Raw genomic sequence first — 15,652 nt, 5'->3', positions numbered from 1 at the left:
ACTTTAAATGAAGATTATTTCTATGTACCACAATCAAGTCTTCAACCCCAATGGGATGCCCTGCAATTCAGTTCAGTTCTGGCACTAACTATTGATACTTGGAGTTAGCACCAACCTTATGTGGTAAGGGCTGACTCCAATGGACTCCCCCACCCAGACACTAAAGGCAAGTCTCAGTTACCCCCCAAGTTAATGCATTTCTGTCCAGTCTACTATAGACTCAGGGATTCCCAGGAACCCCCTCAGGTTGGAGAATTTGCTAGAACAGCTCACAAAACTCAAGAAAGCACCATACTTACAATTACTGGCTTATTACGAAGGGTGGTGATGAAGAGATACAGAGGGCCACAAGATCTCTGGAGGGGTCTACAGTGTCTCCATGCCCCTTTGTGCCCACAGCCTCCCAACACATCCATTCATACACCTCCCATAGCTCCTTGTCTCTGATATTTTATTGAAGTTTCGAGAAGTCAAGATTGATTAAATCACCACCCACCTACTGAACTCAGGGGCCCCTCCCTCGTCTCTCTTTAGAGCCTGGGAGTGGAGCTGCAACTTGCAACCTTCTTCTTCTTCTTTTTATAGAAAGGAGGCAGTTTTATTTACTAATTTATTTTTTATTTTTGCGTGGAAGAACTGGGGTGCAGACCAGAGGTGCCGGGGGTGGCGGGGGGTGGGGGATAGGGTGGGGAGGGAGTGCAGTGAGAGGATTCACCAGTGATAGATTGAGGAGCAGGCAGGTCTATTGAAATACACTGCTGAGGGGAGCAGCAGCGAGTCAGGAGAGGTCTGCTGCACCATGTGGGTCAGCTCCCTGGCCGGGGATTGAACTTGTGCTGCAGTGGCTACAGTAGCTTCATAGTGCTGAGACTTAACCCCTTGCACCACAAGGGAGGTTCCTCCTTTTCTGTTTTAATCACATAATTGGTTTTTCTGGCAGCCAGCTTCCATCTATCTAATGGCCTCAGAAGTCATATCATTTGCATAACAAGGATTCTGCTATCATTCAAAGAGTCCCAAGCTTGGGGGCAGAAACCAGAATTAAAACCAAACATTTTTTATTCTGCCACAGTTTCCTTCTGGCTCATGCAATGGCACCATCCCAGGCTGTGAGTTGAGATCTACTTCCTGTATTATATTCCCTCTGGGGTCTGCTGAGGGCACATCAACTACGCTTGGCCATGATCAAAGCACGGGAGAAGAGGGAGGAGCCAGTGGTATCTACAGGCTCAGCCCTGACACTGTGTTATGACTCCTTCCTCATATGTCAGTGGTCAAAGCAAGGCACATCGTCAACTCAAAAGCAAGGGTTGGGAAGTATATTCTCCCTGGAATGTGGGTGGGGGGTGGGGTGGGGTGCAGGCACGTGCCAAAGGACTGTGTGCAGGGAGAACTGAACAAACTCAGTCTTCCCTTTTGGTCACAATAATACATGTCCCTTCCATATGCCATGTACACTCACCCATCCAAAGACCCCAGTGTCTCATCTAACCACAGTTCCCAGTATATCCAACCCAGATTCAGCTCCTTTCAAGCTGGAGTCATATGAACTCCGTGTTCACATGAAACAAGTCATCACATGAAACATGCACATCCAGCATGCAGTTCTGAAACTCGAAAGGGAAACCTACCAGCAGCAAAAATGGGAGGCACAGGAGGTCACTGGTCCATAATGACTCTGAAATCCCTCTGGGCACCTGTGGCCAGATCCCTTCTCTGGAGGTGGGGGATATGCCTCAGTTAGACCCCAGGTCTGTTCCTGGTCAGAGCACCTCAGCTTATTGCTCTCCGTGGCTGTAGACCTTCCTCTTCATCATCCTGTTTGGTCTAAAAATATTTTGAAGAATATGCCCATCTTGGCAACTCATCAGTTTTCTTGGCTACTTGCTGTCTGTGGGAAATTGGGAACCCAGAGAATATTGTGCAAATGTACTCATTAAATCCAAGTGGCTGAGCCCAGTTTAACAAAGGGTATGAATGAGCTAAGCCATCCAAGATGACTCTTGGCATCCGCCCCTTTCTTGGGGGTTCCAGAGGCTTCCTAAAAATGAGAGTCAGAGACTCTGGATTTGAGATCCAGCTCCACTGTTCATGAGCTGAGTGTCCTTAACTGATAAAATAAACTCTCTGTGCCTGTTTCCTCTTCTGTAAAATGGGAAGAGTTGTAATATGTAGGTCTTGGAATTACCTTGAAGATTAAATGAGATTAAGCATATATGGTGCCTAGCATGTGGTAGGCACTTAATAGATAGAAGTTGTTAGCATCATAAAGAAATTATTTATAAGCTATAAAGTGCTGTAGATGTTTAAGGCAATGATGTCTTATCATCAGACAGATCTGAAGGAAGCTGGCATTCTGCTGAAACTAAGGTCTTTCATGGCTAAAAACTATCCCAAGATGGTTCCAGGTACTCCACATAACATCCAGAGGCCACCCAGTGACTTTCCTCCTGTGTCACCCACCCTGTCCCCAGATCATAAGGAAACAGAAGAGCAAAATCGAGCAGCTAGTGGAAGAAGAGCCAGCATGGCCACAGCCCTGGAGCTGCAGGACGAAGGTGACTGATGAGACCACAGCCTCCCCAGGAGGCCGCCGCACTCACAGTCCCCTCTGGGTAAGTCCCCCTGAGGCCTGCCCCCAACAGCATAGAAATGGGCACACACACCCTTAGCCATCTGGAGTTGACCCAGGCAGTATAAAGTTTCCTAAAAAAGGGTGCGAGGAGAAACTGAACAAGAGTATTGAGTGGGTCCAGGAGGGATTAGAGAGGAGAGAGGGAGAACAAACTGGAAATGTACAGAAGGTAATAACAGGAACTGTTGAACTCTGAAGAATATGGAAAAGGGTTTTTACACAGAGACCAGTTTAGAAAAACGAAAGTTGCCCATGGGCATTTTTTTTTTTTTTAGATTTATTTATTTATTTATACAAGCACTGGGTAGAGTCAGAAGCATGGGAGGGTGAGAGAATTCACCAGAGTCAGAGCAGAGAGCAGAACAGGCAAACCGAAGAAATACACTGCTGAGGGGAGCAGCGGGCGGCAGGAGAGGTCTGTGCGCCATGTGGGACCCTCGCCAGTGGCTGGGGATCGAATTGGCACTGCAGAGGCTGCGGACAGCTTCGCAACCCAGCGCTCAACCACTGTGCCACTGGGGAGGCCCGATGGTCATTTTTTAAATGTGAGTTTAGTGAAAAGAAATAGCCTCATGAGGGCCACATGTGTTCTCACAACCTGGATCATTCACTTCATGAAGCTGAGACGGGGCAGCCGGAGAATGGCCACCAAGACAGTCACATCTGAAATGGCCAGGAAGTCGTAACGCAGATCGGCTTTTTTGTCTTTCTCCCTGAAATTGTTTGCAGTGGCCTTCCCAACACAGAGTCCAGGCCTGTGTGTGTCTACAGTGGAGTCGCCAAGCCCTTAATATCCTTGGCTGTCTGTGTAAGTCACCCCACCAGCGGACACAGAATGTGGGGATGTTGGTGGCTGAGGTGCACTGGAGCTGGGCCTTCTGTTCAGAGGTTCAGCTGAGAGAGGACTTGCTTCTGTTGGCTGTAGGTGCCACAGTCCTAGCAATTTACCACTGGACGGTCAGACCCAAGAAAGGCAATGCCTGTGTTTATTCCACCCCTGCTGAGGTTCTGTGGAATTCACCCTTATAGGAACAAATTGGGCAAAGGGTGTGCCTGCAGTTCCAGAGTGGGCCAGTGGCCTCCCCTGAATGCACTGCCCACCTCCTCCTCAGCGCTGGTGCTGGGGACTCGCCAGTGTCTCCTGGCTTTATCAGAGATGGAGCTTCATTGATTTATTGGCAGCACCTGTCCTTGTCCACACGCTGTCAACTTGTTTTACTGCTGCTGTTGTGCACTCGGCACCAAGGAGAACAAAATAAATACAAGTCTCAGGGCCTGCCCTCCAGGACTTTGTTATCTGGCTAGCAGAACAGGAGGGATACGAGATCGAGATCGTCCACAGTCGGGCGCTCCTTTGAAAGGGTGAGACTAGAAATGGAAACCGAAAGCAGAGAAGACGGTGAGGGCACGTGACCTGTCACTCAGACGTTTCACTAACTCAGACCTGCAGCTCAGGCTCAGGCTGCGTGCACACCCTGCTTGGGAGGGATGGGGGTGTTGGGGGGCTCCTGAAATAGTCTCTGCAAACTGAAAGAGTCAAGTTCAGGGAGAGTTCTAGGAATCCCAGACTCAGCCATGAGCCAGGGGTCCAAGACAAGTACAGGGAGCTTGAAGTCTGCTTCTGGCTCTCCTGCGGGTGTGTTTCTGCATTTATCCTTAATGGTGACCTTGATTAACCAGTTAGTTCCTGTCTATAATGTGGGGGTGATAAGACCTGTCCCAAAGCCTGGCTCTGAGGATTCCTCATGCACTCAACACCATCTTTACCAAGCTTCTGTTTGGATCAAGGTGCTGTGCTAGGTGCTGTGCTAGGTGCTGTGCTAGGTGCTGCTGAGATGGGTTTCCACAGAGACAGTGGACTCCATCATAACCCATAAGCAAGGAAGCCTCCAAGAAACACACAGATACAAACTCTGATAATTGTCAAGAGGAAACACGAGGCTGGAGGGGAGAGAGAAGCTGGGCAGGTAAAGTGTGCTTTCAAAGGAGCAGTCAGGGAGAGCCTGCCCTCAGAGGAGACCTGAAATTAAGGTTTGAAAATGAGGGGCTCGGGAGCAGTGGGAGGAAGAGCAAGTCCACAGAGGGAACAGCGCGCATGGAGGCTCTGAGCAGGAAGGAAATTTTTGTACTCAAGGGGCAGAAAATGTCACATGTCTGGTGACTAAAAGGGGCAGAGTGACAGGTGACTAAAGGGGATGTGGGTGTTGGCCACTTTGCACATAGGTGTCATCCTCCACTAAATGGCAGTTCCTGTTATTACCTTCTGTACATTTCCTCATCAGGGTCACTGTATCCTCAGGGAACCCTTTCAGTGTCGAGCTGAAGCTCACCTCTCTGTGTTTTGGTCGGCAGGCTTCAGGCCCAGAGAGCAGCTGACCCCCCAGCTCTGATTCACAGGCCCCCATGAGCCCCCACCAGCCAGGCCCTCAGGGCGTCCTCTCCGCCTCCCACACACAGCCCTCTCAGCGTCAGCAGAGGCCAACAGCTCCTTCCTGCCCCCCTCCGTGCTTCTTACCCGTACTGAAGAGACCTCACTCCCCACTCTGCCCATGTTTCCTGTTCCAGACAGTTCTCCTGCAATCCCCAGGAGCTAAGAGGCATAGGAGTTGCCCTAGAACACTTGAGTAATGACAACAATAGCACAGGTGGTCAAACATCTCCAGGAATAACATATGACCTATGCCTTTCCTCTCTATAGACTTCATGGCGCAGGTTGTTTGTACATATTCTTTCCCTGGAGCCACATGAGAGCACCCTGCATTATCCCCGTTTCACAGAGGAATAAACTGAGAACTTCCTAGCTGAGCCACTGATACCACATGGAGGGGCCAGGACTAGAACCCAGGTCCCCTGGCTCCAAGCATTGCCTACTCTCTGCTGTGTTCTACCTCCCAGGGAAGCTCTGGGTCTGAAACAGCTACTCTAGCACCAGTCTCCTTGCTACACATGTGCCAAAAGCTGAGAATGGTTTGCTGCCCCTGGAGACCAGCTGCTGTGTGTCTTTAGAGAGATGGGGCAGGGGTGGTCACCCATGAGTCTCGACAGTGGGCATGACAGTGACTGGAGCTGCAGGCCCCCCTCAGCAGGACAGCAGAGGCTCTAGCCACAAGCTTCCGTGAGGGACCAGCCCAGAACAGCTCAAAATAAACAGCAGTGAAGCCTCCCTAGGGGCCGCTCCTCAGCTTGCTGGGAAGAGCCCGTCCACCTGGGACACCTGCCCAGGGCTGTTTGCATTGAGGGAGCCGTTTGGAAGCAAAGTAAGAGCCGCACAGGATTCCCATTTGGTTTGCTAATGCAAACACTTCTCTGGGTTTTATTTTCTTGTCAGAAAATCTGTCTTACCCCACATCTGCCGCCTGCACAGCAGAATCATTGCTGCAGCTTTGGCAGTGATGTAGACAGAGCTGACTCATTTCTTACCTTTTATCCCAAGGCAAGTAGCAGAATATGATGTATTTCTAGATTTTGATACAGAATAAGGCCCAATGGAAGTCCCTTTTTTTATTCTAAAGTATCTTTTGAGTTTCTGAACCGCAACACTTTGCAAGCTGTCTCCACCTTTCCCTGGGAAAGGAATCCATGTGTACATGTAGGAAAGAGGGCCAGAAAGAGAAAAGGGAGAGAAACTTGAGGTTGTAGTTTGGGACAAAAACCCGTGAAGACCATGGATGCACCCTTTGGGAAGCACTCCTCCTGACAGCACTTAGCCGCCCAGATCACATGGACTGGCAGGGGACTCAAGCACCTACAGAAAGGACAGGACCATCAGCTGACTCCAATTGCTACATGTAAAAGGTCAGTGTCACACCTGGCACATAGAAGGTACTCAATAACTATTAATCAAAATAACAGCGCTTATTAAGCTCGACCACCAAGTCAGGGAACATACCTGGCCTCTCAGCCTCGCTGGTTGGGCACACTGAGGCTGGGTGAGTCACGTGCCCAGCACCTGGGTATGGGGCTGGGGGCGGGGGCAGAGGGTTTGGATTGGGTCTGCCCGGCTCCAAGTCTACCCTCTCCCAGGCCCTCTTGCTACATGCACATTTGATCAAGGGGGTCCTATTCTGTCATCTCCCTGCGAGCTCTCCCCATTCTGCGATTTGCAATATGCAAAAAGCATATTTTTCTCAACAATATCAGAAAGACGCGAAAGCTTTTTCTTCAGCCACACTTGTCTTCATGGGGAACTGCCCTACACAAAGTAGCATGAATCTGGGAATTAAGAGAAGTTCAGGATCCATCTGGGGATTTTGTTCCTTGGAACAGCCAGTGTTTTTCGCCCCTTCCTGATGGTCAGTGGTCATTTCAGTTCTGGTTTTGAGCCGGCTCAGCATTGGACATATGGTGGCACCCACAGACAAGGGTCCCTGGCTCACTGGCAGCAGGATGTGTACTTCTGTGGGGATGTGGTCGTGGCCTGGACTGGACTCCTTTCTCTCTGGTTCTCAGGATACCTGTGAAGGGAGGAGAATATATTGCTTAAGGTCCCAGCAAAACACTGGGATCCTCACGCTGGTAGATGGCCACTTTCAGCTCCTGGTTTGGCTTTAAAAAAAAGCACTGTGATTAGGGCTTTTAAAAAGATCATTATCTGGAGAGAGAGCTTACATATTACCCAGCCCTGGGCAATAAGAATCCATTGATTCCTGGTTAGTTGGATGTTTAAAAAGACTTAGTTGTAGCTGTTCTGGGAACAAGGAAACCAACACATCCCCCTGCATGAACTGGTGAAATAGTTACTCATCCTGTCCCATGTGGCTCCAGCATCCACACTGGCAGACCAGCAGCACAAGTTAAGCAACAGTGCCACACTGACCAGCTCAGGAAGCTGAGCCACGGACACCCTAGAGCCTTACAGGAGATGACTGGACCCCTCCTTCTGCCCTGGACTCTTTCTACCACTTTTCATGCCTCTTCCTTTCATCCCTGTCTCTGCCCTATTGCCCTCCTCTCTTGCCTTCAGACTTCAATCTGAGGTGACACCCTACTGTACCCCCAGCATGGACACTGGCCTGATTTCCCTTGGCCAGGATCTCTAGCCCGTGACTTCTAGCCAGGCCCACAGCCTGGCTCTCCAGGGGTGGAACTTCCAGGGGACAAGCTGGAGCTTCCTCAGATGCTGCATGCAGCATAGCTGGCCATACCACCACCCCTGTGCACAAAACCCATACTCCCTTAAAACACCTAGGCCCCACCAGGGCCTAGTTCCCTGTCATGAAAGACCACATGCAGGAGTTAAGACCTGAGAAGACCGACACTGGTCCTGGCCACCATATTGCACACCTCCGGGAGCCCCCATTCATGGCAATAGGATGCGCATGGCGCCCCCGGGAGTTGTGTAGCATGAGTGACCACAGCTTAGCTGCTGCAGAGACCTGTGTGGGAAGGGACACGGGTACTTATGCACCCATTTTATAGATGAGGAAATGGAGACTAAAGCTTTAACACAGCCTGCTTAAGGTTCCACGGCTAATGATTGGTGGAGCCAGGAGTTGAATACCTTTTTCCTACTCCCAAGTCCTTGATCTAGCCTCTTCCTCTCCAAAATGAGGTAAGTGGATTCAGTCATCTCTGAGGTCCCTTTTAGCTCAGAGTTTATAGGGCTGTACTAATGCGGTGGCCACAGGCCACCGTGACTATTCAAATGTAAATGCCTTGCAATGCAATAAAATGAAAAGTCCTGTACTTCCAGTGTACCGGCCACATTTCAAATGCTCAGCCGTCCCTGTGGCTGGCGGCTGCTGTCTTGGAGCATGCAGATACAGAGCGTTTCTATTGTCGCGGAAGGTTTACTGCACAGCACTGCTCTAGATGAAGCGATACACGCAGGGCACAAAAGCAGTAGGCGCGGATGCTGGCCAGAGCTGGACACGAACCAGCAGGAGGAGTCCCGGTTCTTGGGAGCCTCATGGAAGGTGGTTAACCCGTCTTTCCCCCCAGCTCTTCCCACCCTGCTCACTCCTCTGCAACCCTTGCCAAGGCCCCACCCAGGGGTCCCGGCTCAGGGGATCTGGAGTGGACCCCGGACATCTGTGCACAAAACAAAAGCTCCGGTGGTGCCATCAGGCTCCTGTGAGGAGGCCTCCTTTATCTGTAGACCTCGGGAGCCCTGAACCTGGGGGCTTCCCCAGGTGCTTCCTCCTTTTCCCTCAGGTCAGAATTCCAAAAGGGGCTTGACTGCAAAATCTAAACTTAATCCATCCCCTTTAGAACAACATTTCTCATCTGTTTGCTTGAAAGAAAGTTCAGGATGATTCTTCTTTTAATTTCCTCCCTTATTGTGTGGCTCTGTTCCAATAGGGGGTCAGCGCAGTCAGCTTCCAAAGCCTTAACATGCAATATCCTAAAATGCACCCGAGCAAGGGTTATAACTCATATGATGCCTGTCTCTTTGGGTGTGGATATTAAAGGGTATCTCCATAAAAATGTGCGATCCTATTGATAATGACAACAGGGGCCAGGAATTGACATGTGTCCATGACTAAGACACAGCTCTGACTGTCTCATCTCTTAGCCCTTTCTGTTTTCCTCAGCATTTTCTCTTTGTGATGCTGTCATTTCCTCCCTCACATTCACTGTCTTCTTTGAATGTCTGTAGTATAGAGCAGAAGTATATTTTATTATTCTAATTTTGGATTGACTTTAATAGCTGTGTCTGATCATTAAAATACAAAAGCTACATCTCTGTTGTTTATTCATATGATCACTATTATTGATCCCTCTGCTCCCAAGTGCTTGATACTGAAAACATTTTCTCTCTGTTTGAAGTTGTGGGGTCCTCGAGAGCAAAAACTGCTTTGAAGTCGTGGTCCGCACCTCAGGGAGCCTGCCCTGTTGGTGGGGATGATCACCATAGCAGTCACAGCAGCAATATACCCAGAGATAGAAGCAGACGCTGCTGCCCGCACCAGGGATGCAGCTACTACAGCAACAGAAGATATAAAAGAGGTGGCTGATGGTCATATCTCGTTTTCCCCTAAAACTTCAGTCAGCTGGTTTGGGTAGAAGTCCTACTGGGTTGCAGATGTGAGCCAGGAGCATGAGTTCCAGGCTTTCCCAGAGGCTGCCAGACACTGCAGCAAGAGGGCCTGGGAGAGGGTGGACTTGGAGCCGGGCAGACCCAATTCAAACCCTCTGCCCCCACCCCCAGCCCCATACCCAGGCACTAGGCATGTGACTCACCCAGCCTCAGTGTGCCCAACCAGCGGGGCTGAGAGGCCAGGTATGTTCCCTGACTTGGTGGTCGAGCTTAATAAGTGCTGCTATTTTGATTAATATTTATTGAGTACCTTCTACCTACCAGGCGTGACACTAACCTTTTACATGAGGAAACTGAGGCTTTTAAATAGTTGAAACTCTTCTTCCCCCAGATGGTACATAACAAGAGGAGTAGGCATAGACTCACTACCTAATATACCACCCATTAATTCGTGCCTGAACAGTTAAGAGGAGGGACCTGTTGGAAAACTCAGACGCTCAATTCCATCCTTGCAAGGCTGTGCCAGCCGCTGACATTCCTGGCCCAGGCACTCCACCAGCCATCCCAGGACCTCATCAGCCCTGCTTCTTCCCTGCACCCTAGAGACATAAGAGGAATTGAAAAAAGCAGAAATCCTGGGTGGGGGAGGAAGGGTGCACACAGAGGGCCAAGCAAGGGTAGAAAAACAAATTATTCAAGTGAGCCCATCACTTCCCAGGAACCTTAGAGGTTGAACAACCTGTGAGTAAAAGTGTTGTTATGGCGCCATCTGCTGGCATTTTTGTTCATTGCAATGAATTTATGGTCAAACCAGAAACTGGAGCTTTTCACGGGAGACTGTGGGCTAGCCATGTCCTAAGACCTGATCTTTTGGGCCTTTTGTGATTATCAGAGTAGAGTTTTTTCCTAGTGTGAAACAATGACTTGCCTGAAGTAGAGGCTCCCCCAATTTTTTCATAAAAAATCACAGATCCCATCTTTCCTGTTGTGTCCAGAGAAAGACTTTGCTTCTTGGTCTTGGCTTTTGTAGTTGGGGGAACATTTCTATCTCATGTCACTGACCCCACTCCCATCCTTCAGATACATATATACAACACCGTTTGAGCTGAGTCTTCTCCTGAGCCAGCACTGGCATACACCACATTCTCCAGCAAAGGGTGCCAGATGCCTTGCACTCAGCTGCTGGGCACTGGTCTGCTATGATGGGGGCACTGGCCTTGGCCCTCAGCTTGCCTCTGTCTTTCCTCAGACTGGGCTCCATGCTTCGGGACAAGACTGTTGAATACCTTGTCCTTTTCCCCAAATGCCACTCATGCCTAATACCTGGTCCGAATATACTGAGTCTGGTCCTTGCTTTTCCTTTGTTATTCTCAAACACCTTTGTCCAGTGCATTTATGATGTACAAGGCAAAATTATTTGCATATCTGTCAAGAAATGAAGTCATTTGGCCCAGATGTGGTAGCAGAGGTGTGAATGGATCCCAGGGACAGTTGATGGGGGTCCAGTTCTAGCCACCCCAGGCCCTGCCCGTAGGCTCTCCAAATCAGCTCCCCTCTTATCTCCTGTTCTGTTGTAATTATTGTTGTTGTTGTTGCTACTAGATTATTGCCTTGTTATAAAAGGATATAACTCAGGAACAATTAGGTGGAGAGATAGACAAGGCAAGGGGTAGGCGACGGGCATGGAACATCCCTGCCAGGAGCTCTCTCCCCAGATCACTAATGAGACTTATAACATTAATTGCTCAAGTATCTTCTGATCTCCTGAAGGAGAGGAAGACAGTTCCCAGGAGGGGCACGTTTCTCACTGGGAGAGAAGCTGTGGGCTCTTAAGGTCTGCTCTCAGACAATCATGATAAAATCACAAAGGCACAGCTAGCACCTTAGGGGCAGACACCTTAGGGGGCCCGAGCTCCCCAGTGGCTTCTCCTGTATAGTCAGAGATGCTGCCCAGGGCTTTGCCCTTCCACGCCTTAGGCTCTCAGAATAAAAGAGTAAAATAAAGAACCAGTAAGAGAAGTCTTGCATTCAGTGACAAATTAAAAAAAAAAAATGGGTCTTTTCTGTTTTATGGGATTCTCTATCACATTTGTGCTTCCAAATATGCAGGATACCATTCAGATATGCTTTGTCAATCATGTGAAATCCCATTTTGGATGCTTCTCCTTAGGGCAGACACACTTCCCTTCTTTAGTTTAGGTCCCAAGTAGGAATTTGCTGCGATAGTTCCAGGTTTGCAGACTGACCCTATGTAGCACTTTCCCTGTGTTGTTCATGCTGCTGAAAGGCCTAGTGCTTCGGGGGAGATGTTTTCCATTTTCGTCACACACAGCGGCCCTAAGAAGTGTTGCCTGGGAGAATGGCTGGTGAAGAGGGAGTTGCTGGAATTGGCTCTATTGAATTCCATGCTTATCTGGTGCTTCCCGCTAGGCTGGCCCACCTGCCATGGAGTAAACATTACATTCCCGAGCTACTGGTGTGCAGCTTCGCAGCCTCACATGAGGAAAACCAGCCCCTCTTCTCCACTCTGTAGCGTGTGCCAGGAAGAAGAAGGCCTCCTCCCAGCGCCTGTGCCTCATGAGTGACCCTCCGCCTCTCCTCTTTCCACAGCGGTCCCAGCCTGCCTTCCCACTCGTGGCAGAGGATGCCCTGGAGGCCTCTTCCCTGGAGGCTGCGTCGAGGCAGCCGAGGGAACCAGGCCAGCAGCTCAGGGAGGAGCCCACATTGCCCAACTGGGACAGCATGGACAGGCCGGACCAGACAAGTAAGCGTTTCCAGCAACCTGTGGTTGGTCTGTGCGTTTTACAACCACTGTTCCCACGTGTCTCTGCACTTCCTCAGGCTGAGCAGGCCCATTTGGCCACAGGCTTCAGCACAGCACACGTATGTAACGTCACTGAGTTTTCTGCCTGGACAGTTTTCCTGCTGAGACTGAGCTATGGTGGGGCCCCCCTGGGCAAGAGTGTTAAAGTCACTCAGCTGCATGGAGCCCCTCCTGCCACCTGTTCTCTGTGGCCTAGGAGACTGTCCTGTGTGGCCAGGATGCTAATCCAACCCATCAGGGCATGGTGGCGTTCAAAAGGATGTGGCCCCCAGCATTGGTCTGTTTTTTTTTTTTTTTAAGATTTATTTATTTATATAAGCACTGGGTACAGTCAGAGGTGTTGGTGGGGGGGTGAGAGGATTCACCAGAGTCAGAGCGGGGAGAACAGGCAGACTGATGAAATACACTGCTGAGGGGAGCAGCGGGCGTGGCAGGAGAGGTCTGCGCACCATGTGGGACCCTCCTCCGGTGGCCGGGGAGCAGCCGGGGATCGAACCGGCGCTGCAGAGGATGCGGGCAGCTTCACAGCCCAGCGCTCAACCACTGTGCCACCGGGGAGGCTCCATTGGTATGGTTTTAAACCAGAAACCTGACATGTTAGTTAAGGCAATACTTGCTGCTTTGATAAGCAAAACAAACACTTAGGTGATTCACATAATAGTTGCACACAGCAGTTGCAGTGTTCTGGCTGTGGGGACCTTTAGAGACCCCTTCTGTCTTGGGGCTCTGCCATCCTATGGGGTCTCTGAGACTTCTGCTGAGTCATTCACATAGGCCAGCAGATGGAGGAAGGGAGTGGAGCACACCCGCTTCCCATCGACTCAGCAGGGAAATGGCACACACCACTTTCCCAGTCCCTGGACAAGAACTTGTCACCCCACCCACCTTGATGTGCAGCCTGGAAGCGTATATCTGGCTGGGCAAACACTTCCCAGCATGGCAAACTCCCCTCTGCCAGGAAAAGGGTAGGCACTTGGATGGGCAGCTGTCCACCCCTGAGGATGGCAGGCTGTCCATCCCAGTCCCACCTCTACCTGGGCTAACAGCCACCTCTCCTGAGACTCCTCACTCTCCACAGCACGGGGTCCTTCAGAAAGTTGCCGAGTCATTCATCCTCCCTGATGAAGAGGCTCAAATTAGCTCAGTCACTTTCCCAAAGTCACACCTCAGAAGGCTGTGAGCGGCTTGCAGCCACCTGGGTAGCAGCCAAGGGCCCAGAGGCCAAGCTCAGGCCAACTTGGACCCCAGGACTGTGGGGGGTCAAGATGCTCACCCCACCCCCACCCAGGTCTCTTGTTCCCTCAGCCAGACAGTCCTGATGACAGACACTGGGCACATGTGTCCTCACCGGGAGGAAGTACTCACAGCATTCTCCACTCATGTTCTAGACCTCTTTCCTAAACAGCAACATTAGCAGCAAAATATCCATCTTAGAGATATGCTTTCAAAGATTGTGCTGTCATTCCTGCTTTATGAGGGAAAAGATTTATTAATAGTTACATCAACAAGTTCCATTGTTATCCCCGTGCTAAGAATTTAAAAACATGAAATTTTTTTTTAAAGATTTTTTTTTTAATAGAGGCATGTTTTTATTTATTTATTTATTTGTTTGTTTTGTTTATACATGCACTGGGTACAGTCAGAAGCGCAGGAGGGTGAGAGAATTCACCAGAGCCAGAGCGGGGAGCAGAGCAGGCAGAAGGACCGAAGTACACTGCTGAGGGGAGCAGCAGGCGGCAGGAGAGGTCTGCGCGCCATGTGGGACCCTCCTCCGGTGGCCGGGGAGCAGCCGGGGATCGAACCAGTGCCGCAGAGGCCGCGGACAGCTTCGCAACCCAACGCTCAACCGCTGCGCCACCGGGGAGGCCCAAAACATGAAATATTTTTTAACATTTAGTCTAAAGATTTTCCAAAAGAGCTAGTTTTCCCATTAACCTTTTGGTACTTCAGTAGAAACCTCAGAAATTCCCTGAGGATGTGAAATTTTCTTTATGTTTGTATATGGCTTGGATTGTGTTTTTTAAGTGCATTTTTCCTTCCTAGTTAGGCTTCTCTGCCCCTCTGCCTCCTAGCATACCCACGGTCATTCATTCATATTCTTTCTTTCTGTCTCTCTCTCAACCTGGGCTGAAAAGTCCTACAGTGGCTCTCATATTCCACAGACATATGAGAACATCATAGCAGATCTTTAACAAACAATCAACTTTTGAAATCACTTCACAAAGCACAGCCCACTGCGAGCACTGTCTTATTTCTGCCTCCAGCATTGTCACTAAGCACAGTTATTCCCTTGTGTGGAGACTGAGGAGCGCTGAGGGCAAGTGACTTGTCCAGGGTCCCATGGCAAATGTGAGCAGAGCTGGCCTTCAAACCCAAACATCATGACTCCACTTTACAGACTTCTCCAGTTACTGGCTTAGTGTCTCCTCATCATCAGAGCAACCCCCTAAAAAGCATCTCAAAAATTAGACTACAAACTGATAAATTTACAAGTTATTGTGAAAACTTGTACAAGATACCCCATTTCACCGAATAATACCCCCCCACTGAATTATAAACATTTCAAATTTGCAAAGGACTTTAGTTTTTCAAAACATGACTTTGTATCTAACTTTCTGTAAAAAAAAAGTCACCCGTGTGTAATTTACCAGTTGCATATAAACAAGACTTAAACAGCATCACACACAAGAGTTTATACTCTGCCCAAAAATCCATGCGTTTCTCAGCAAGATTTAAAGTAAAATATATAGAACATATGTATGAAACAGCTGACTTTTCTGAAGAAAGCTCAGCGTTTGACATACGAAAATGTCCAGGCCAGCCCCAGAAGTCCTGAAGTATGTCTGACATATTTTGCAGGAAACAGATTATTTCTGGGGGCATTGCTTAGTCTTGGCAGAGCAGAATATGGAGCAGAGAAGGCCCAGAGGTGGAGGTCATCTGGGAAGGTTAATGTGCACTGGGCTATTTTCAGCAGATCTGTTTATGCTTCAGGGGAAGGGTTGATTCTGAGCCTTTTTTTTTTTTAAGATTATTTATTTATACAAGCACTGGGTACTGTCAGAAGCGCAGGAGGGTGAGAGAATTCACCAGAGAGAGAGAGCAGGGTGCAGCAGAACAGGCAGACTGACGAAGTACACTGCTGAGAGGAGCAGCAGGCGTGGCAGGAGAGATTTGTGCCCCATGTGGGACCCTTGCCGAGGGCCAGGGATCG

The 15,652-nt window shown here is 49.5% G+C and overlaps 1 protein-coding gene across 1 annotated transcript in view; it reads left to right on the top strand.

The window, feature by feature from the left end:
* Nucleotides 1-15,652, top strand: part of MYRIP (myosin VIIA and Rab interacting protein) — a gene marked incomplete at both ends in the record, with an annotated part of 202,427 nt that overhangs the window by 132,956 nt on the left and 53,819 nt on the right. Inside the window, 2 exons of the mRNA XM_084248331.1 lie at nt 2,475-2,615; nt 12,225-12,378. Coding sequence (XP_084104457.1) covers nt 2,475-2,615; nt 12,225-12,378 — 295 coding nt within the window. The remainder of the gene's footprint in view (nt 1-2,474; nt 2,616-12,224; nt 12,379-15,652) is intronic.

The sequence above is a fragment of the Talpa europaea genome (genome assembly GCF_964194135.1).
Source record: "Talpa europaea genome assembly, chromosome: 11".
Classification (NCBI taxonomy): domain Eukaryota; kingdom Metazoa; phylum Chordata; class Mammalia; order Eulipotyphla; family Talpidae; genus Talpa; species Talpa europaea.
This window is presented reverse-complemented; position numbering and strand designations above follow the sequence as displayed.